The 24,350-nt window shown below is 37.8% G+C and overlaps 1 protein-coding gene across 3 annotated transcripts in view; it reads left to right on the top strand.

The window, feature by feature from the left end:
- The window catches only part of BTLA (B and T lymphocyte associated), a 28,291-nt gene extending 4,685 nt beyond the window's left edge, over window positions 1-23,606 (top strand). The window contains exons 2-6 of one of the 3 annotated variants that reach the window (XM_038582811.1): window positions 10,115-10,429; window positions 16,283-16,318; window positions 17,485-17,625; window positions 18,304-18,350; window positions 21,276-23,606. In XM_038582811.1, the coding sequence (XP_038438739.1) occupies window positions 10,115-10,429; window positions 16,283-16,318; window positions 17,485-17,625; window positions 18,304-18,350; window positions 21,276-21,551 (815 nt within the window). In that variant the 3' untranslated portion in view covers window positions 21,552-23,606. Of the gene's footprint in view, window positions 1-10,114; window positions 10,430-16,282; window positions 16,319-17,466; window positions 17,626-18,303; window positions 18,351-21,275 lie in introns of all 3 variants that reach the window. The other 2 variants (XM_038582810.1, XM_038582809.1) reach the window with 2 other exon arrangements.
- The last annotated feature ends 744 nt before the right edge of the window (window positions 23,607-24,350 follow it).

The raw sequence follows: 24,350 nt of genomic DNA, 5'->3' as shown, positions 1-24,350 counted from the left end.
GTGACAATGGCTCTCTTTGATGCTACTGGCCACGGCTCCTAAGGTATGCTGTACTTTTTCTTTTTCTGCACTACTTTTCTTCCAGAACACAATGTGATCAAGGTGGGGGGCCTAGCATTTCTGAAGAACAGCCCCTCCCCCCCCAGTAGCAGGCACTCAAAGTCCTCTGGAAATATAGTCTACATTGTCAAAATGAGTCATTGTACCTTAGAGCTAATTAAACTGGCTAAAAACGTTTACTACGCCACAGAGAGAATTGCAGAATTGGCCAACAAATACTCTACTAGATAGATACTCATTCTTATTGATAGGGTGGGCAGGACTCTGCCCAGAAATGGAACATATGTGAATTCTTTGGCTGGAGAGACAAAGTCAATGACCAATAGGGTAGAACCACAAACAGACATCTTTCACTTGATAGCAAGAAGTGAGAAGTACTGAGGGAAAGCTTGAAAAAGTATCCAAACACAAAGGACTTTTACTTCCCACCTTTGACCAAGGCCGGCCTTGATGATTAGTATAATACTTTTATTTTTATTTATTTTTTTAGAGGGGTGAAGGGGCAGAGAGAGAAAGAGAATCTTAAGCAGACTCCATACTTAAGACATGGGACTTAATCTCATGAGATCTTGAGATCATGACCTGAGCCAAAATCGAGAGTCAGATGCTTAACTGACTGAACCATCCAGGCGCCCCCAGTTAGTATAATTCTGTAGGATTTCATCTCTCATACAGACGGACATTTCTCTATGGGATATACTGCCTTTTTGAAGTCTATTATATTTGTTGGCCAATGTATATACCAGTCATCATGCATCACTGCTGATTCTTGACCCACTTGGGAATAACTACTCAGAGCAGAAGCACTTGAGGTGGACCTCCTAGTTTCTCTTCTGTTTCTACCACCTGCAGGCTTTTCTCAACTGCTGTGTCACTTCCCTAAATTCATCTTAATAAATAATAATAATACCTGTATCTTTTGTTGTTTATTCCAAATCAAACGTAGAGCTAAGAACTCTTTCTATGTGTTCTCATTTACTTCCACAACTGCTCTGACAGATAAGAGCTATTGCTTTGGAGTTAGCCAGGCCTAAGCTCAAGTCTCGGTACTGACTTTGAAGTCCTATTGGCTGGTTGTCTTTGGCAAGTGGCTTAGCTTCTCTAATACTTGGTTTCTCCAACTTAAAAATTAAGATAATAATTGTAAGTACCAAATAAGATTTTAAGGGTCAAATGAAACAATATATGTATGGTACCTAAAAGTGAAAAGCACATAATAAGAACTCAAAAATACTAGTTATGTCCCTATCTTCCTCCCATCAGGAGGATCTGGGATGGGTAGGTTCTGCAGCACTTTGATAATGTGAGGTGCTGTGTGCTTGTGAGCAAGTGACAATGAATGTGAAGCGGTGATTCTGGAGGTGATTTCCTGAATGTGACTTATGCTATCCCTGTGCTGCCTGCCTGACCTGATAACCACTAATGCTCTCTGTGGGTCTTGTCTTCTAATATCTCAAGGAGAGCAAGTGGCACAGGTACTGTGTAAGCTTTGCTGACTGTTAGACAAAGCTATGGCAAATACTAAAATGACTATTTCAAGACAAAACAATTTTAGACTTATCCCAAACTTGTGTAAAACCAAGAGATACATGGCTTAAAGTCTTACATTGCTCAATTAAACTAGATTGAAAAGATAGTCTAGAAATTTTCCCCCAGATAGTTATATCACAGAATGAGAAATTCTAGCCCTAGAAGAAATTGCCTCAAAGTGTGCTAAATAAATACCACATGAAAGCAAACTTAAAGAAAGTTTTCAAATACAAGCATAATGAGATTTTTAAGGAGGAAATGGTAGTAGAGATGATTGTGAAAATCCTCTCAAATTTCTCATTTCTTGTCCTTTGTATTTTAAGCAAATGGAATGAATTCAGATTTATAGTACGCTCATTCTTGTTGTGAAGTTAATTCTTTAATCTTTTCCAGTTCCATTTCTGCTAAAGGAACTGTATGTGCATGAGAATCTTTCTCTTTCTCTCTGTATGTGTGCAGGCTTGCACATGTGTGTTTAGATAAGGAAGAGATGCCTAACCCTGTCTAAAGACCAATTATCAGACAATAACCACAGAGAAGATGAAAAACCTGAACTATTATTTCATATTAATTCTATGTCTTTGATCTATATTACACGGCATGTTGTTTGTCAGGTAGACATACGTATCTTTCATCTCATGGTAGGGACTGAGACTCGGTCAGTTTTCATTGAACCCCTGAGACTGTGACACAGGATTTGGCTTAGATTACCAACCGTCAGTCTTTACAATAGAAGCTCTGTTCTCTGTTGTAACATTGCATACATATATCAAGTTTCCCAGGTATTCCTAGCACTTCTGGGGATATCCAACTTACATAGTAGGTTTGTTTACCACAGAGTAAAAGTAGTAAGTTTAATCCACATTACATCATACATTAGATTGGCGGTGTCTGTATGTCCACCACCTTCATCTCATGTCACAACATTTCTGATTTTCTGAGTCTATGCCAGCTAGCTTATGATGAGCAGTGTGCCACACGGGCTTCCTGATGCTGTGCATGTGATTCCTAATGTGTCCAGGTAGATGTCCTTCCAGAATCTTTGATGTGTGATTACATGGCTGCTATTGCTGTGTGTGAAACGGCTTTGACTTTGGTCAATCCATTGCATCAGGGGGGCCCTGAACCAAAACCAATTTGCAAGGCAATAGATATTTGCTTTCCTTCCCTCGTGGTCATCAGATCTCCCCTGCTGTCCACCATCCTGGCCCTCCACAGTAAGACAGATTGTACCACTGGCATCCTCTGAAGGCTTGTTTTCCTTCTTAGTCTGAAGACTCCTCTCCTTCTGTAGCCTCCTCACCATGTATCTGAAGTTTTTGGGTTCTTTGCGTATTGGTCTCTCACATTCTCCTCTGACAGAATCTAAAAAATCCTACTTCACGCCACAGAAAATTATTGATGTATTAATATCTTTCATGATCACTGTAGTTTTCAAAAATCATTTATTGACACTTTTATGTTTAACCCTATCTTAGTTCAAATTAAGGCAATCTGCCTTCATTACAGTCATTCATTTCTTTCAGTAAATGTAACTATTGTGAACTTTCCATTCACGTGTAAGAATTTTTCAATGGAGCAAGAGTGAATCTCAGTTGAGATTTTCCTCATGGTGCCTGGTCTTTAAAAATAAGAAATAATTGTACTTCACATATGATTCATATTCATGAAGCTTTTTTTTTAAGAGCTAATAGGTTTTAAAATTTTTCTACCCTCCCTGACTCCTGATGGTATTTACACCTGCAGGTACACTTGCTCAACTGGAAGATATGGGCCATTGGAGTTGTTTGTGGCTGGCATACCTTTCTGATTGGCTGATCCAGGCATCTGGATGATCACAGAGTAGCATTTGTTAAATATTTTGAATATCACACCTGAGTGGACATAAATCAGGCCTTCCCACACTATATACTTATAAGGTCTGGTTTTTCTTTAGTGGTTATAACTTAACCACTCTGGGGTATGTTGAGATGCGTACATTCTTCACTTCAGTGCCCTGTAGACCACCTTGGTGAGAGCTCAGAGGTGTCTACTCTGCTCCCTTAGTGCATAGAGAGCATTATTAGTCAGAGTTGTGAACAGGAAATTATTTTCGTCCTGAGCTCTCTTTGAAGTCTCAGGCTACATCAGGCCTTCTTCTTTCATAGTAAGTTCCTGCAGAGACAAGTACTATCCTATTCCATCAAGAAAGTTGTGAACATGATAGGAAGACAGATGCATAAGCACATATTTAATTATAAAAGAATGCCACACGTCATGCAGAACAGCGTGGGACATTCATGGAGTGGGGGAGGGAGGGGATGTCCAGCAGACTTGGGTTACTGGAGGGTGGGGGAGGGGTGGGTTTGCCAAAGGAAGCAGGGGCTAAATTTCATTTGATGAATTCTGGACATTTCCCTCAGGCTTTGAAGAATCTCTGAAGGGTTTTAGGCACAAAATCCTGAGACTGGATTTCCATTTTGAGAATGCAAACTGTGACAGTGATGTGGCAAATAACTGGGGTTGCGGGAGGGGGGCGGGACAAGGCCAAGCTTGGAATGTAGGAGACTAGTTGGTGGACTGTGACAATAATCCACATGAATCAAAATAAGACCCAAATTAAGCCAGTGTCATGGAAATAAATTTGAAAGATATTTTGGATGCTGAATCAGTTCAACTTGATGACTGATGGAAAGGGGAAGGAAAGAAGGGAGAAACCAAGAGGGCTCCTGTGTTCTGGCCCTGTCAAAGGTAGGTGATGGTATTGTGATAATAGAAGGTGGAGCAGATTTGCCCTAGGGTGGATTTGGGACTGGAGGGGATTCACCCTCTTTCTTGAAGCCTTTCCAGATTGACCTAGCCAGAGGGCTCTTTCCCTCTAAGAAATTGGAAAGCTCTGAGGGATTGTACCTTGTTTAAAAAAAAAAAAAAAAAGAAAAGAAAGAAAGAAAAAAGTCTGAAGGGAAAATTAAAGAGCAATAGAGGTCTCTTTTTGCATTCCCTTTGCATTAGAAACTGTCACCTTACTAAGTAGACATAGAGTGAAGGCCCCATCCCTGGGACATTATATGTACAGAATTTAAAAACAAATAAAGCTACTTTTAATTATCACCTCGTGCCAGCAATTCTGAACAATAGCAGCAATAAAATACTCCTCCTCCTAAAAATATCTTTGATCTAAATTCTAAATAATTGCTATAGTTACTGCTAGATTTTAATGATACGTATGTTAAGTTCCAAATTAACACATTTTAGTACTTCCCTTTTGATAAACATTGCATTCTACACGAAAGCTAACTCAGAGAACTTCCCAGTTACAGAGTTGGCTCTGGACACACAGATTCTTGTATTTGTTTCATGGGTAAATTTATAATGTTCAGAATCACCTGAGCTTGCTCCAAGCAGTTTGGGTCTCTGATACCTGTGCCTCTACATATTCCTTCATTTCAACATAGATTTTAAATAAATAACACCGCAGTGACCATGCAGCCAAAGAAACAGAATGGGAGCTGTTTCATCGCTTTCATTCTATGCAACCACTTTGAATATTTATTTGTTTAAAATCTAAAAGTGAAGCAGTACAAACTGTGCGGTGTAATTTGTTTTCAGGTATGAACTTCAGCTTTGAAGTTTTAAAACTTCACGTTTTATTGAATAATTTCCATATGACTGAAATGTTTTCTACTATTTAAAGTGTTATTTTAAAATTAAATGAATCAAAATAAAACTTCACATTCATGGTACAATTCAGTAATTGCCTACATTGTATCTTTTGTAGAATTTCGGTTTTCATAAAATTCATTTACTAGTTACTGGAAAATTATTTATATAGACTACGATATATGACTAACTAAAGGATCAAAGTTCACACTGTTTAAGTAGTTACCAAACTATCAATTAAATAATTGTGTGCCTTTTCCCTTTTTTGATTCTAAAGTTTTAAAAATATTTTTAACATGCATGGTTTTATATATGAAGTTCCATGAAAGGAAATATTCACTGTCTATGTTTCTTTTCTGGCCATTTTATTGTTTCAACTAATAATCTCTGAAAACATTTTTCCATAGAGAGGAGGTGATTGTTAGAAATGGTGCACTCTGAGCCTCAAATATGCTAGACAGGCCCTCGTCATGGAATATGTGTGCTGTAATAAACAGTCATGATTTTCATAAGGAACTTTAAAATGTGAGTCTTCCAAAACTTCGAGTGACTTAAAAAGGGATAGGGTACTTCATCAGAGGAAAGCCTGAGGATAGTAGAGGTTTCATCCTTCTTCTGTGTATGTTTATTTGAATTACTTTTAATATTGAAAATTCCCCACCATAAGCTATGAATGTTTGAGAACAACAGCATGAACAACTAATGTTGGCTGATACATCCATCCAAAAGCAACTGTGATCCTCACCTCTCTTTAGAACATGTTCCTTTAACCCCTCAGGGCAGCTTTTGATTTCTTGAATGCCATGAAATAGCCATACATAATTCAGGACAAGCAGCCAAGTGTCAACATTCCTGTCCCACGAGGAATTAGAACTGTGCCATTTAGCTCTGTGTAGCATTCCTGCACTACAAATATCCGTTCGAGTCTCAGGGGGATGCGAAATGTTAATACCCTCTTTGTACAAAGAGCGAGTACTCTTGATGACTTTTAATGCCTGTTGGCAAGCCTTCATTCATCTAGTCATTCCTCCATTCAAGAAAAATCTCTGTGCCAGACAATGAGACAGCCAGTGATCCTCACCCTGCTGATAAGAATATGCAGGAACCACAGCGATGTTTCCATAATGCCATTGGGAGTTGGTGATATGGTTAGGACCATCAGCTGACTCTCCTCCTCTCCACCCCTGCTCTGTGTGCTCCCCCATGCACATAGCCACATGGGCTGGGACTAGAAGGAATGTTCACTCGTGCTACTAGCACTGGGTGACAGACTGATGGCTAAATGGAAAGGCGACACAGACTTAGAGCTGGTTTTATCATGTCAGTCACACACTGCTAGAGGTGAAGTTGTGGATGTGTTTGTATGGGGGGGAAGGTGGGTAAGAATTTTTCTATTTTCATCCTGTTTTACAGAGATTGAAGACCAGTGAGACTAGGTGGCTATCTCAACATTACATGACGTGTTAGTATTTGAGCAACCATGTTCGAATGAATATTCTAGTTTTTAGCTATTTATGGACTTTTACAAATTTCCCAAAAGAATCAGGCTCTGTATTTTCTCATGGTGAATAAGTGAAATTTAAACATGGCCCACCTAATGCTTACTGCATTTATTCTGAAACAATCTCTGGTCTCCATGCCACTACATGAGCAACCCATGATCCAAGTGTGTGTCAATTCCCTGAATCTGCCATGAGATTCCTGGCCTCTCTGCCTTTGCCCTTCCATGTCCTGAGTCTGAAAATACGTCCCCTGTCCCATTCACTACTCTATCAACGGGTTATGCATTCACTTAGGTTCAGCTCAAGTAGAGCTTTTCCATTAAGCCTTGTCCCAATAGTCCCAGCTGAGGTTAGCCCTCTACCCACCCAAGCAGTTTGCACCACGTTATAGTGTCATTTCATTCTCCCATCTGTCAAGCGTCTTTATCTCCCATTAGAAGGCAAGCCCTTTGAAGGAAGACATCATGTCTTACTTATTTCTATACCCCCTAACAACTGTTCAGGGTCCCTCTGAACCCTGCTTTCAGCTCAGATAAATTTGAAGAGAAAAAGAGTGGTAAATAGTAAGTTTGTTCTGGGAAAGTGACTATGTTAGTTAATTCTTGTCTCATCCATTAAATGCTGAGCTCCTTGAGGGAAGGAAGGTCTTTGCTTATAACTATCTCATTGTTTTCCACGATGTTGGCACCAATTTCTAGGCCCCATAAACTCTGACTGACTTATACAAGTACATGAAAAGGGAAGTTAGGAGGCTGAGGTAGTCTATTAACTTTAGGCGGAAGAATGGAGTTCTGGAAATTCGAATTTCACTTGGCTTTTCTGTTTCTGGTCTCTTCACTTTCTTGTTGTAAGTCTAACCACATCCAGGTGTTATATTGTTAGGCACTTCCTTTTGGTAAATCACCCTTTCTCTTCAAGTTTTTGAAAACTTCATCCTTATAACTTGGCTTTTAGCTTGCTTTCATTTTTATTTTGAATTTTTGGAAGTGACAGAAACATAAGTCTTAAAGTAAACTTGTTTGAAGTTTCAATGCATTTATAAATATAGAAATACTCAAAAGTTTCTGAAAATTCTTTGCAGTTCTCTATCTGGTTCCTGGAAACTCAGTCAAGTTTCTGAACAGAAGTTGATGAGATGTGAGCAGAAATCATATAGTGAGAGGCTTTTTTGGAGGTTAGGAAATAGCTAAAAATGAGACTATTTATGAGGGTAAGGGTGTAGAAATAAAGTGGAACATTAAGCTAAGTAAAGCAGCATGTGCAAGGCAGGGCCAAAAGCTGCCCTCCACCTAATTCATCCTTAGCCTGCTTTGTCCTTAAAAGAGAATTATGCTATTATCTCAATTATACTTACATGAGATGGTACATTTGTTTAGAGGAACCACTGAAGGTGAGAGTAAGAAATTTATGAAGGGGATGTATTGGATATATTGCTGAGAAAGTAGTTCAGAACAGGGAAAGACAGAGCCAAGAAAAAAAACATGAGGCTGTAGGAAAAGGAACTTAAAGAGAAGACACTCTTAAGACCTTAACTCTAATGGAAAAATAAAAAAGTATGAGCCACTATAACATTCATAAAGGAATCTGGCTGATTGTAGTTATTTTGTTTTACTAGCACTGGGAGTCCGTTCGGTAGTAGAATATTCTATGATTTATATACACTCATGATGCAACTGATGCAAAAAGAAATTAAACAGTTGTCATAAATTGGTGCCATTTCTCTTGCTCACGTGCATGTGTCTCCAAAGGGACAATATAATCCAACAATTAACAGAGAATGGATACTTCCACATACATTTACATTTAAAGTAATTGAGGTTTGACCCTTTGGAGGCCAAAATGTTTTTTGAAGTGACCATTTCTGATTAAATTCTTTGTAAAATAGATTGAACTCTTCTTGGTTTCAAAAAAAAGGGTTATATTAAGCCTAATTCAAAGTTTGTTGTTGATTCAGTCTTCTCAGTATAATTGTGACTCTGTATCATATAACACAATTATGCTCTTAAGCTAATTAGGCAATGATAATGGAATTGTAAGGATTATGTATAGAGGGAGATGAGTTTGGATTCCTGCAGTATCTATTTTGCTGTTTAGTGAACACTTCTTCATGTATCTTGGTTCCCAGTTACATCCTAAATATTGAGGTTCCGGGTAAATACTTTCATGGTAAGTTAAAAGAAACAGAACTTATTCAAAAATATAGTTTTAAAAATTCTTTTTTCTTGGCTGCAGATTTTTTATGCAATTGACAATTGCTAACAGAAGGTTCATAGAAGATAACAGAAAATTCATTTCCAGGAAAAAGCTCTCTCCACCAAAACAGAGGGAGACAACTTCCATTAGGTTAGACCAATAGGCAGAACTTCCAAAAGAGGTGCATCACTGTTCCTCCTGCCCTTTCAGAAGACAAAACATTCAGGTTATGTCAGAACGTCCTATCATCCAACAATTATCTTGAGTTGCATGTGTTCTACATAGAAAAAGTCATGGAAAAAATTGCAAGACAGCGCTAAGGCCTTTGAGAAACAAGTAAAGAAAATTTCTAATTTCAAGTATAATAAGGAAATAATTGTCTACAAAAGTTCCTCTCTCCCACTTTTTGGAATATATCAGAACTAGTAATAGAAAATGTGATTACTACTCAAGAAACAGTAACAGAGTAATGGTTAGTGAGTTACAGAGTAATGGATTCTAGTATTTGTTTGAATGCTATTAAGCTATTAGCATATAACTTTAGGCAAATGCTTTCCTACATCTGTAATATAGGTTTCATAATAATAATAACATATATATTTTGTTGTGCAGATTAGAGTTCAAATACTTAGTATGGTTTAACAGCCCCTGGAATATAATAAATTATTATCATTATTTTTTAAAGATTTTATTTATTTATTCATTCATGAGAGACACACACACACACAGAGGGAGAGGCAGAGACATAGGCAGAGGGAGAAGCAGTCTCCATGCAGGGAGCCTGACATGGAACTCGATCCCAGGTCTCCAGGATCACGCCCTGGGCTGAAGGTGGCGCTAAACTGCTGAGCCACCCGGGGTTCCCTAATGTTGGAATATAATAAATTATTGACTGAAAATTGCTTTTATTTTTTGCTACTATTGGAATAGCCACAAAATAATAAAACATTTCATAGCAACAAAAACGATCAGTAATATTTTGGAAATTGACGAATTTTTTTTTTCAACAAATACTCATTGTGTGCCTACTATGTACCAGACACTCTGCTAGTAAGGGTTAATATACTGAAAAATGTTATCCAGGAAAATTATAAAATCGTATTTGAGAAGTCTTTGGCAGAAACTGTTGGGTGGCAAATATCTGGTCTTTCTAGAGCCTATTTGATTTTAATTTTGTTTTTATCTTTCAGGGGAAAAAGCATGTAATGAACAATTGTATGTAAAGAGATATTCCGTACACACTGTCTCAGCAGGGAATTCATTTGCTCTGAATTGCCCTGTGAAATACTGTACTAACAGACCTAACGTGAGCTGGTGCAAGCTTGAAGAAAAAACCTGTCAACCTCTTGACTATAAACGTCAGAATTGGAATGAAAAGGGGAATATTTCAGTGTTTATTCTGCATTTTAATCCCCTGCTGCCTAGCGACACCGGGTCATACCGCTGTTCTGCAGATTTTCCATCTGGACATGTGGAAAGCCATTCAGTAACCATTAATGTGACAGGTGAGTTCTACAAGACTATCTCATATTTTTTTTTGTCTGTTTTAAGAAAAAGGAGCACCCAGGTTCTCAAACAACTATGTTAGATACTGAAGTCATGTAAATCAGGGGGCTGCCACACTCCTCAGATTGTGATCTTTGTGAGCAAGTGTGTGTGCAATTTTGGGGTAGGTGAGGTAGAAGAAAATAGAGAAAAAATATAATAAAAGCTATTATGCCTCTAGGGAGTATAGCATTTATTCTATAAATCCAAAAGTAGATCACCGAAAAATAGAAAAAATTACCAAGTAAATACCAATAGTAGTAGACAGTTCTCTATTCTTTGTCCTCTTTTCTTTTTTCTTCCACTTACCAGTCCTTCACTTTTATTGATAATAAATCCTTGAAGTCATATCTGTGGTGTTCAATTATAATTTGTTAGTGATTCGTAGATTGCACAGAGAACAAACTGTGCACAAATAAGCCTGTCTCCCTGATGAGTTTTGAGGATGTTTATAGTTTTAGCTGCCTCCCCAGTGCCTCCCAGAGGCCTTCAATAGGCTCAAACATCAGGTTGAGGTTAAGTTGAGCAAAACCAAACTGAATAAAACATGGACAGCAAACAGAGTAGAGGAAAATAAATAAACACGTTTGATTTATGAAAATCCCACATCATATCAATGAAGATGTCTGCTTTTGCCACTTCTATTCAACATTGAATTAGAAATTCTAGCCAGAAGACTTAGGCAAGAAAAAAAGAAATACAAGGCATCCAAAATTGGAAAGGAAGGAGTGAAACTATCTCTATTCACAAATGACCTGATTTTATATATAGAAAATCCTTTAAAATCCACATAGCTACTAGAGTTAATAGATTAATTCATCAAGGTTGTATGATCAGCTAAAAAATCAATGGTATTTCTAAACACTAGCAATGAACAATCTGAAAAGAAAATAAAAAAAAAAAATCTGTTTATAGTAGCATCCAAAAGAATAAAATACTTACAAATAAATTTACCTGGGAGGCTCAAGATTTGTATACTGAACAAAACATGCCTGAAAGAAATTAAAGATGTAAATAAATGGAAAAACATGCCATGTTCACTTTGAAAGACTTAAAATTGTTAAGATGGCAATATCTTCCAAAGTGATCTACAGGTTCAATACAATTCCCATCAAAATCCCAACAACCCTTTTTTTTTAATTTTGCATAGATGAAAAAGATGATCCTAAACTTTACATACAGTTGCAATGATCTAAATAGCAAAAAAAAAAAAAAAAAAAAAAATCTTGGAAAAGAAGAGCAAAGTTGGAGGACTTGCGCTTGTTTGTTTAAAAATTTACTACTCAACTACAATAATCAAAAGAGCGTGGTACTGCCATAAGGATAGGTATACAGATCAATAGAATAGAATTAAGAGTCCAGAATAAATCCATACATCTTTAGATAATTTACATTTTTTTCTTCCAAGATTTTATTTAAATTCAATTTAGTTACCATACAGTATAGTATTAGTTTCAGGAGTAGAATTTAGTGATTTATCACTTACATGTAATACCTAGTTCTCATCATAATAAGTGCCTTCCTTAATGCCCATCACCCGTTTAACCTATCCCCCCACCTATCTCCCCTCAATCTCTACAGTTAAGAGTCTCTAATGGTTTGCCTCCTTCTCTATTTTTATCTATTTTTCCTCCTTTCCCCTATGTTCATCTGTTTTGTTTCTTAAATCCCACATATGAGTGAAATAATATGGTATTTGTCTTTCTCTGGTTGACTTATTTCACTTAGCATAATATCCTCTAGTTCTATCCATGTTTGTTGCAAATGCCAAGGTTTCATTCTTTTTGATGGCTGAGTAATATTCCATTATATATACTAGAATATTATATATATAAATGGAATATTCTATATACACACCCCATCTTCTTTATCCATTCATCAGTTGGTGGACATTTGGGCTCTTTCCATAATTTGGCTATTGTTGATAGCAGTGTTATAAACATTGGGGTGCATGAAACACTTTGAATCAGTATTTTTGTATCTTTTGGATAAATACCTAGTAGTGCCATTGCTGGGATGTAGAGTAGTTCTGTTTTTTTATTTTTTGAGGAACCTCCATACTGTCTTTCAGAGTGGCTGCACCAGTTTGCATTCCCACCAACAGAGCAAGAAAACGTCCCCTTTCTCGGCATCCTTGCCAATATCTGTTGTTTCCTGAGTTTTTAATTTTAGCCATTCTGACAGGTGTGAGGTGATTCATCAAGATAAAAATCTTCTGCACAGCAAAGGAAACAACCAACGACACTAAAAGGCAATCTATGGAATAGGAGAAGATATTTGCAAATGACATATCCAATGAAGGGCTAATATCCAAAATCTATAAAGAACTTATCAAACTCAACACCTACAAAATAAATAATCCAGTTAAGAAATGGGCAGAAGACATGAATAGACATTCTACAAAAAAGTCATGCAAATGGCTAACAGGCACATGAAAAAATGCTCAATATTACTCATCATCAGGGAAATACAAATTAAAACCACAATGAAATGGCCAATTGACTTTTAACAAGGCTACTGGACCCATTCAATGGGAAAAGGATAGTTTCTTCCATAAATGGTGCTGAGACAATTGGATACCCATATACAAAAGAATGAATTTGGAACTCTACTTCATATAATATACAAAAATAAGTAAAAATGGATCAGATATTTAATAAGAACTAAAACAATAAAAGCCATATAAAATTTTAATACTATGTTTCCTTAAGGAAAATGTGGAAGTAGATCTTCATGATCTTGGAATTGTCATTTTTTTCATACAACATCAAAAGCAGAGATACATAAAGAAGTAAATTGTACTTCATAAAAACTTAAAACCTTTAGGTTGCCTGGGTGGCTCATTGGTTGAGCCTTCGGCTCAGGGCATGCTCCCAGGATCCTGGGATCACGTCTCACATTGGGCGCCCTGCAGAGAGCCTGCTTCTCCCTCCAGAATGCTTTCTGGAGAAAATTGCTCTTGATAGAGCAATTCACATATTAAGGTATTGAATTTTTAAAGAAATATTACTTTTTTAACTGGCAAAATAAATGATAAAAAAAGCAAAACTTGCAAAACATTACTCCTAAGATATTAATTATACTATGAAAATACAGCAATTGAACACTATTAGATTATTTATATAATGTATAATAAAATTAAATGGAGGTTCCTTGGGTGGCTAAGCTGGTTGAGCGTCTGCCTTTGGCCCAGGTCATGATATCAGAGTTCTGGGATCAAGTCCCACATCAAGCTTCCTGCTCAGCAGGGAGCCTGCTTCTCCCATTCTCTCTGGTGCTCCCCGTGCTTATGGTATCTCGTAGCTATCTCTGTCTCTTTCTCTCAAATAAATAGATAAAATCCTTAATTTAAAAAAATAATTAATTAATTAAATTAAATGCAGTGGCATTGAGTTCACATTCCTTGGTAAAACAGCCTTCTTGTGTAATTCTGTTTTCCTTCATGGGAACCAATCCCCTTCTGTACAAGAGGTAGGAATTTAGCCAGTGTCAGGGGCAAGCCAATAATGGCTTCTGACATGGAACTGTCTCAGGGGTATTACTTGTCTCCTCTGTCCCATAGTGGGGTCATTCCAGTCACTACAGATGGTGGCACAGTTTGTAAAATGCATGAAGGTGCCTGTTCTAGGAATCAAGTAGGGGCTGAAATTAGGATCAACAATCTGTCCCTCTTGGGGAGATGGGGGCCAAAGGGAAGAGAGGCAGCTTCTCCCTGGAACTCGGTTCCTTGGCGGGGATACGCTTGTTAGGATCACGCTGGAGATGAGAGAGAAAGAGGGAACCGTGAGACATGAAGGGCCTTTGAAGTTTCCCTTTGGAGATTTCTGTTCTCCTGACTTTGTACTCTCCTAAATTTCCTATCACTTTGTGAATGAATGCTCCTGACCTGAGGGGATTCCCAAAGACTTCGCTTTGGCCTTCGAATCTTATCTGTCAGCAACCTGCAGTCTGGGATTGCCTCCCTCCTACAGCTTCATGAGTGTCTCAACCCTTCATTATCTTCCTTCCAAATATTCCAATCAGCCATATGGACTCTGTGTCTTTAGTGTTTTCTCTTTTGGTTCAGCTCAGCCAAATATCTTCCTAATATACTTAATTTGCCTAATAAATGGCTTCCATGATGCCACTCCTCTATTGAGTCTTTGGCAGAGCATCCTCAGGGCTTCTAATGTTGGGCTCACACTTAATGAGCATTCAAGGCCTTCCACAGTCCATTGCCACCTGCCTTTCTGGAGTGTTTCTGGACTCCACTTCGAGCCTTTGTTCCAGCCCAATAGCTCTCCCTGCCATCACATGTCTTCGCCATGTTCCTTCCTATGCTGCTATCACCACTCATCTGCCTCCACCTCCTGCAATTCTACTTTTCTGTCGAGCCCAGCTCATTTCCCAAGTTCTTAATGAAGCCTTCCAGAGTTCATCTTAGGAGAAGTGATCTTTCTTTTCTGGCAAATTTCATGTCATTTAAGGTCTGTGCCTTTCATTTATCAGACATTTTCTTGTACTACAGTAATGTATGTAAATTTTTTTTTTTTTTTTTTTGGAAATGTTCTTTATACCATGAAGAATTATAGTGTCCTGGGAGGCAGAAACTGTGGTGTTTTTTTTTTTTTTATTTAAATTCAATTACTTGGGGCACCTGGGTGGCTCAGTAAGTTAAATGTCTGCCTTCAGCTCAGGTCATGATCTCAGAGTCCTGGGATTGAGCCCCATGTTGTGTCCCTGCTCAGTGGAGAGCCTGCTTCTTCCTCCACTGCTCCCCTTGCTTGTGCTCCCTCTCTTTTTCTCTCTGTGAAATAAATAAATAAAATCTTTAAAAAAATAAGTAAAAAATATATTCAATTACTTAACATATAATGTATCATTAGCTTCAGAGGGAGAGGTCAGTGATTCGTCAGTCTTATATAACACACAGTGCTCATCCCACCGCGTGCCTTCCTTTATGTCCACCACCCAATTACCCCATCCCCCCAACCTGCTCCCCTCCAGCAACCTTCAGTTTGTGCCCTATGATTAAGAGGTTGTCAAGGACGATGCTTTTCATAAAAATAATGTGGAGGTATGATTTAAAAAATTTTTAATTTTCTCCTCTTGAAATATCTTTCTCAGGGGCTATTGGAAATTTTCCTGCTTTTGTATCTGACTCTCCTTTTCTTTTTATATTCAAGTTAAGAACTGGTCCATGTTTAAAAAAAGAAAAGAAGAGAATAAGTTAAGAACAGGGCTTTGGCAGAGTCAGGACTTGATGCTACTGGGAAAGCAATATTCTCCCAGAATATTCTCCCAGAATGAAGAAAAATGCTTTGCAAAGCAAAGCTCCAGGAAAAAAGTTGACGGAGCTGGGAAGCAGTCCTGGGAATGCACATTGGCCTGCAACTCCATCCTCTCCAATATGCCCTTGGTCAGTCCCTGATTAGGAACTTCACAAGGGCAGATGGTCATCCTCCCAGCAGAAAAGTGGGGATGGTCTGAGTGGGCAGGAAGTGGGAGGCACAATCTGTTTCAGAATGATACTCAGCATGTCATCAGACACATCCTTTCCTTGTGGCCTTCTATGCCCCATTAAGCACTTGTTGAATGAACATCTTGTTTTTTTTTCAAGTGTCAGAATGTGTCATAGAGGCTGTATCCTATCCTTATACTTAAATAATTGGGAAGCAGGAATCAAAGCAGACAAAGACTGTGTTGTATTTAGTCTTTCATCAGGCTTCAAAATAAACCCAGAGATTTACTTTGTGTCCATAAAGTGCCGCCCAGGGATCCCAAGTATTATTTTCATAACGATTTCAATTCTTTATCTGGATTTTCTATTTCAGAATGGACTCGAAATAATTCAGAACACCCTGTACTAAGTAAGTAGCAAACTAGTCCAACAAAATTAAGAACAGTAGATTATTTGGTGGTCAGAGAAATAATAGAAGTTGCGTTTTCCCAATTGAGTGTATTTGTTTGCATTAAGTTATCTATGTGGGAACCTTCCTCCTTATTTCTATCTATACCCGTCCCCCAGACAGCTGTGTTGGTCATCTTGGTAATGACTTGGCTGCTGTCCAAATCCAAGCAGCAGCTGCAGCATGAACAATACAGCATTTGTTACCACTCTGAATTATCTAACCACTGTTTTCCTACCCTCAGTAGCTCCTGACCACCTTTACCTCAAACCAAACACATGCGGAAGAAAATAGAAAATGATGTTAATATAACTATAAATAAAAATTTCCTGTGTAAAAAGTCAACATATATACAGAATTAATGATGTGTAATGTATTATATTTTTCTATTCTGCTGTGATTCATGTTTCTAATTTTTTTTTGTGATCTATTACGCTGTTTCATGACTCATCAATGAATTGCAACCTACCACGGACAAACAGAACCTTAATAGAGGTTAACATTGATCATAGTAATGAGCACCAGCTGTATGTCCAGCAAGGCACATTTGGCAATAACAAAGATATCTTGGGATAAGAAAAGTACTTAGTATTTGGAGATCCCAAAGAGTTATGAGACCACAAAAAGCCATTGTGTGAAGGCAACTAGATTTTAGTATCAGAAACATGTTGGCTTGAGTCCCAACTGCAACTCACTAGCTCTCTGGCCTTGGGCGATCTGAACAATAATACTTTTATCAAGGCATGAAACTGGATAAAAATAAAGTCTTCCTTACTTTCCTTTAGTGGTGAATATGACAGTTAAATAAGACAATGTCAATGAAAGAGCTTGTGAAGTGCTTTCTGAGAGCAGTTTATGGGTATTTTTAGAGGGGATTAATCCTTGTAGAATAAAAAATTCTTACAAAAGATGAATTATAACCCAGAGCCACCCACATATATATGCCCATCAATAAGGCAAGATGTGAGTGATGACAGTGAGGCCCAGGGTTCTTGCAGAAAGCTTCCAGAAGAGAAAGAGAAGCTGGAAATATCTCCTTCATTTAAGTTGTGATGATGCAGAAGGGATTACTGATCCTATTATATCTCCAATTTCTTAACTGTCTTTAGCATTGACTCACATTTCAGATACAACCAGTGCCTCAGGACCACCTTCCACAGAAGTGATGGAGAACAAACATTGGATGCTTTATAGTTTGCTTCCTTTGGGGGCATTGCCTCTTCTCATTACCTGTTTCTACCTATTCTGCTGTCTTAGAAGGCACCAAGGTGGGTTTTATTTTCTACCTTCTGCTATGTGCCACACCTTTGGGGTTCACTTATTAGGGTTGATTAATTTTTAGTTGGCTCCTGTTGTTTTCTTTCCTGATATCCTGTGAGGAACCATGGATAATATCCTCGGGGACAACTCATCGTTCTACCAAAAAGACAGATGGGTTAATTCAGGTCCCTCCCAGTCACGGTGAAGCATCATCATCACAGCACAGTGCTCCAGGCAGGGGTTGTGATTAGGAGGGCAGATGGCTAGGACTTACCCATTCTACTTAGGTGAATCTTTTTTTTTTTTTTTTTTTTTTTACTTAGATGAATCTTAAATTTATTAAACAAGAAACTATTCTAAACTTTAAGGGTATTGAAAGAGAACTAATCTCTCAAGTCCATTTGTCTGATTTGAGTTAGTCTCATCCCCTTTTTCATAGCCACATGCCATCATGCCTTGTCTCAATGAAGACCAAATATCCCCAAAGGACACCGCCACTGGCATGCAAATGGGTGGACATGGGTGGGGGAGCATCCCACCTATGCTCTAGACACTGAACTCCAACCTAGCAGTCTGATTCTAGAAACTATATTCTTACCACAACCTTAACTTACAGGCAATTGGGGAAGAATTTTGCGTTGTTCTTTACTCTTCTTGGTTTCTTATTTTTTGTTTTTGAATTCCAGCAGAACAAAAGAAGCCTTCTGATACAGCAGGAAGGGAAATTAACGTGGTATGTTCTATATGTCTACTAAAACAAATGCAATCTAGGTTATACCATGTTAACCTTAATATATTATTTCAAATTTAATAAGGCTATGGAACACTTTACCCTGTGCCAGGAGCTGTCCAAATGCTCTCTATATATTGACTTAACTTTATAAAATGTGTTTATTTTACATTTACCTCCATCATGGCCACCTTTAAACAGTTCATGTTTAAAATGTTTCAACATCTTAGCTGGTGTAATCAGAGGAAGGCTGAACAGGGCCCTGTTGAATTTTCTTTTTAGTGGAGCTTGGATTGTTAAAATTCTTTGGATTGTAAAGATTCTTCAGGATTAACAAATCTCATAATAAGAGGTCTTTTGGAAGAACATGAGTGGCAGTGTAGAACTGAAGGAGAAAAGTCAGAGACTGGATATACAACTTTGCCTCTCTTCTTGAGCTGTTACGTAATTTCAGACTGCTCGTATATTCTTGAAAAAATACCTTAAAGTCTTTCTGGGAAAGAGTTGAGAGTTAATGAAAGAATGAACTGTATATTATCTCATAAAGTGATGTGTGATTTCTTCATAGATCACAAGCAGATAAAGAAGCATGACCATATGTATAATTATTATGCAAAACTCTCTTGTAATGAATGTGGGCTCATCAAGGAGGAGACTTCCCAGACAAAGCAAAGGGCATTTTGGAGGCAGGATCAAGTTTTCCCACAAGTTCTTGGAATATAAACTTAGGCTTTTTCTTTTGGGTTCAATGTTGTGTGAGTATTGGAACTCAAAACAAACAAAATGAGGCAATATATTTCTGAAAACATTTTATGGAAGGTCTTCAGTTGAAAACAAATAATCATATGTTAGGCACTGCAAAGGAACGTGTGTGTGTGTGTGTGTGTGTGTGTGTGTGTGCATGTTTCAGAGTGTAAGGGTAGAGATGAAGAAGTAGTAAATTTCTCAAAAGTTCCAGAAATGTCAAAGGCAGATATAGCCAATAATTTTACATACTATATTAAATGACAGACTTCCCCATCAGGTTGCCCACTTTTAAATCAAACCAAATACATTCAACTTTGTAAACTCCTATTAAGTTTTTAGTAAGCAGCAGTAGGCAACATTTTGTTGGGGGCTACAGTTCTGTTTCTTCAAGTAAGAAAATTTTCTTTAAAAAATTTGTTTATTCATGAGAGACACAGAGAGAGGCAGAGACACGGGCAGAGGGAGAAGCAGGCTCCCTGCGGGGAGCCCGATGCAGGACTCGATCCCAGGACCCCAGAATCATGAACTGAGCCAAAAGCAAATGCTCAGCCACTGAGCCACCCAGGTACCCCAAGCAGGAAAATTTTCTTAAATGTTGTTTTCTTTCTTCCTGTAGTGAGAAACAATGAATTACATTCTGTTGCGATCAGAACTGAGATCCATGAAACCATTTAAAATGATAATCTAAATAGTTTCTTGTTGAAGTTAAGCCCAGGTTGATTAAAATGTAGTCATATTTCTTCCTGTGTAGGCTGGATAAATTATTTATGATCTGAAGTTGAATTCAAGAGGTATTCTCTGTGTGTGTAATTATTCGGGAATCTTATTTTAAGAAGTCTGTGTCTTTCACAGGAATTCAGAGCTCTGGTCCCATTTGAGTTGATCAGCATTTCAGAAAATAAGGTGATGTCATGTAGGTCTCTGAGACTAAAGGTTTCCTAGGAAGGGACTTGCATTGGAATCAGTGGGATTGAAATCCAAAGAAGAGAAAGGAACTGGTAAAAACAGGGCAGGTATATATAAAAGCCAAAGTTCTCGTCTTATTCCACAGTAGTCCCTGGAGGGTATAAATGTATTTGAATACTAAAAAACACTCAGCTGTCTATTTTTTAAGTGCTTTGTAAATGGTAAAATGCCATACAAATATACAGTAGGATAGCTGCTTTGGTGTTTGTCCTCTCTATTGACTACAGTATGGTGCACCAGCCTCTGTGGCTTCCACCCACATTGCTGAGGTGCCACAGGATAGGGTCAGCCACAGTGCACCATGTTTTCTTCTACCTCATTCATTCTAATTAAGTTTTTCATGGAAACCAGCCATCTTTTGGAAGGGAGCCTAGTAACTGAGTTGACAGACATAGACACATTGTAAAAGTATGACAGTAATCCTGTTGATATGTTGAGGATTTTTGGCTATTTATTAGGTCACATGACAGTTTTCTTCCTCAGTGCTTCTCTAGAGATTTTAATGAATAGAGGTTAGGGCATTTTTCAGCTGAGCCAAGAGACTGGATACGGTAAAACCTTGTTCAATCATTCAGCCTTAGTGTTATTTTCTGGGCAGCCACCTCACTGGAAGGAAGCAGGATACTCAGCAGCTAATGCTCAGCTTCTCAGGATAGGACCATACATGCATATATGGAGGAATTTGGCCAAGGAGCAGCAGGAGATGTACTACTTCACATATAAAAGAAGGACAACAAAGTTGCCTGACAAGGCATGTAGACTGTCAAAGACTGTGAACTCGATGCCTTCAAGGAGTTAGGCCAAACTTCAAGAACATAAATTGACTGACAGAACTGGGATTTAAAAATTGAAGTAACAACTTTTAGCATTAAAATGGGTCTCTTCAATAAATAAATAAATAAATAAATAAATAAATAAAATAGGTTTCTTCATTTTTATCAGGCAGCGTTCTTGAATAGCTGGAACTGTTCTGTGACTTCAACAGTGACTAATAATAAAGCATAAAATAACTACTCTGGAGGAACATAGTGGCCTTAAACCTTCCATCTTTTAGCAAGCAAGAATCTGCTAGTAGGTGTCAACAGTGAATACGAGGAAGAGTAAATTATTTCTGCTGATGCATTGGTTCAATGTAGCATGTACTCATAGTTTGCTGATTGTATGCACTATTGCATCCTTAGGTGGTATTTAAAGCAATCTTTTTTTCTCTTATAGGTTGATGTTCCCCAGCTCTTTAGGAATGAGCAATCTGAAGTGGGAACCAGGCAAAATCCCCAAACACTGCCGTCAGGGACTAGTACTTATGATAATGACCCTTGGCTTAGGGTCCAGGAAGAGACTGAAGTTTATTCTAACCCATGTCTGGAGGAAAACAAACAGAGCGTTGTTTATGCCTCTCTGAACCATTCTGTCATTGGAATAAATGCAAGAGAAGCAAGGAATGTGAAAGAAGCACCTACAGAATATGCAGCCATATGTGTGAGGAGTTAAACTCAACCCTGATCTCCAACCAGTGATCACTGAATGATCAGCATGTCGACACCATTATCTGAGCCCAACAGAATGTCAAATAATATTCTTCGACCTGAGAAGTTTCACTTTAAGGAGGCTCATGTTGGTGCTTAGGTCTTAAGGGTCCATAGGACAAATGACCAAAGTTCTCTCAGAAGTTCTGAGGGAACTTTTTTATATTATAGCCTTGAACAACAACACAAAAACCCTTCCCTCCAAAACTGAGTGATATTGTGAGTAGCAGGGTAGTAGAACATTTAAACTTAGCTACATCTTACCCAATGTACAAAGTTAATATATTTTTTGAGGATAAGAGACACATGTAGGCAAGAGAGATTTGTGTCATCTGGATCAGCTCACTACACTCTCTTGACAAAGAATGTCCCAATTTGACTAACACAACCATCAACAAAGTAATGATAGTATGTTTCTGGTTGTTCTTCCATCAGGAGAAAATTTCCTCTGTCCATCTCATGCTAGGGTTTCTTAAATGTAAAGAAGAAATCATTTCAGACTTGATATAAGAAAAGAATGGAAAGAACAGATTGTGCAATAAAGATGTGGAATACACCAACTAATGTAGAGTAGATGTTCCCCTTCCCTGACGGACAAATGGTTTTATCTACCCTGTTACACTGCTAAGCAAACATAGGTATTAATGGAGTAATTAATGTGTGGTGCATTTATAAACAAGGTTGTGACTCAGTGTTTGGGTCACTTGGACTAATGTATATAAATGTGATGTAATGCTGCTGAATTAATATAATTGTGGGTGTCTAAATAAACATAAAAATCAGTTAAAGTAAGTATTCGTCAGGCAAGTGGAGATAGATAGCTTAAACTGCTTCATGGTTGACCTGATAGCACAATTAATGGAATAGAGAAAAGTCTTGAATATTTAGTTGGCCAGTACAGGTCACCAAACTTTCATTAAGCACATCTGTATCTTGCTGCTCTTCTTACTAAAGAGTCAGGGAACATCATACATAACGAAGTGGTATAGCTTCATAACAATTCATTTTAAAATATTGTAGTTGCAGCCACTTGAGTACAGCAAGAAGAGGTGGTTTTAAATTTTCTGAATTTCCAGAGTACTTGAGTCTGATTATTTCATAAATAGCCTACAAATTTATTCGACAACTTGAGGCTATTAGGATTCTCAGGTGCTGCTACTACATAAGGCAGTAGACCTCGTACAAAGTGGGCAGCAAAGGTTGGGATCCATTGGAACAAATATGTGAACTTCTGCACAAATGAATGTGGTGTGTGTATGTGTGTGTGTGTGTGCATGTGTGCGTGTATTAGAAAGAAGACTAGGTGACTTACAGAAATGGTAAGAAGAGAAACTGACAAAATGGACATTCCATATTGGTTTCCTAAAAAGTTCAAGATACTAGAGCAAATGGGTCATTAAAGAAAATATATGAAAATAATGTTTGAAATGATGGGGATAAGAGTATGATATCTCATAGAATTTCTCAATGCCGTAAAGATAAAACTGAGATTTTTGTGGTGGGGCTTCTCTTCCGTAACAATAGTGGCATTAAGATTTTGCCCCTTAGATTGGGATTATGAGCATTGGTTTAGAGTCAGTGTTATCTCTCCAGTATGATAGTGCTGTCCCTGGAATTTTGAGCAACTTGCTCTAGGTGGGCTCTTTCAGCCAAGCTGCATTTTATAGGCAACTACTTAAAAAGATATATTAGAATAACTGTTTGCGGTATTCTTAAATATAGAAACAGGAAGTATGGGAGGATACGTTTAGCTGCCCTTATCAGATAAACACACAGCTAAAGAGTTCTTTCATAATTTTCTTGAATTTAAGCAACAACATATTTCTGTCTATTTTTTAGGATATTCTTAGCATGTCTTATAGTAAAGATAATGTTGGTAACGATTTCATCTCTACAAATGATATATTCTTACATTTGTACCATGCTGCCACAATTCCAAATCTTTTATGTTTCTATTGCTTATTAATAAAAGGTGTCAGAATTATATCTGTACTTCTCAAATAAATATATTTCAGTATTATTCACATGGCTTATTTCATTAACAATAGTTATTAAAACTTATTTGGAATCAATTTAGTATTAGTTTTTGTACTAAAAAATGCATGTGGAAAAGTGATTGTCAAGCCTTATGGTGCTTAAAAACAGCCTCAAGAACTTGATAAACTTGATGACCAACTCCCGAGCGCTAAGAAATTCTGATTCAGAAGATCCAGAATATGGCTCTACAATCTTCAGAAGACACCCTAGATAATTTAATGCAGGTTTCCCCGTATAGAGGCTAGTTTGGCATATGTGGTTGATTTGATTACTTTTGCCTACCAATCAAGACTTTCTAGGCTCCAGAATTAATTCTCTGGCTGGATCCTGTCTATCTCTCTATGTGTGTGTGTATTTTAAGAGCAGTTTTAGGCTCAGTAAAGGTGAGTGGAAAGTACAAAGAATCCCCATGCGTTCCCGCGTTCCCTGCCCCTATGCATGCACAGCCTCCTCCACCACCAACATCCTATACCAGAGTGGGACATGGTATATCTGTTACAATCAAGGAATCAACGTTGACACATCATTATCAACTGAAGCCCATAGTTTACATTAGGGCTTACTCTTGCTATTTTAATTCTATGGGTTTTGACAAATGTATGGTGACACGTGTCCCTTATTATAGTAATGTACAGAATAGTTTCACCTCCCTAAAACTCTACTGTGCTCTATCCATCCATCCTTCCCTCCCCCCAAACTCCTGGAATCCCCTCACCTTTTCACTGTG

Source organism: Canis lupus, chromosome 33 (assembly GCF_011100685.1).
Source record: "Canis lupus familiaris isolate Mischka breed German Shepherd chromosome 33, alternate assembly UU_Cfam_GSD_1.0, whole genome shotgun sequence".
Taxonomy (NCBI): domain Eukaryota; kingdom Metazoa; phylum Chordata; class Mammalia; order Carnivora; family Canidae; genus Canis; species Canis lupus.
Note: the sequence above shows the minus strand (reverse complement) of the source record. Positions and strands in the feature narration are given on the sequence as shown.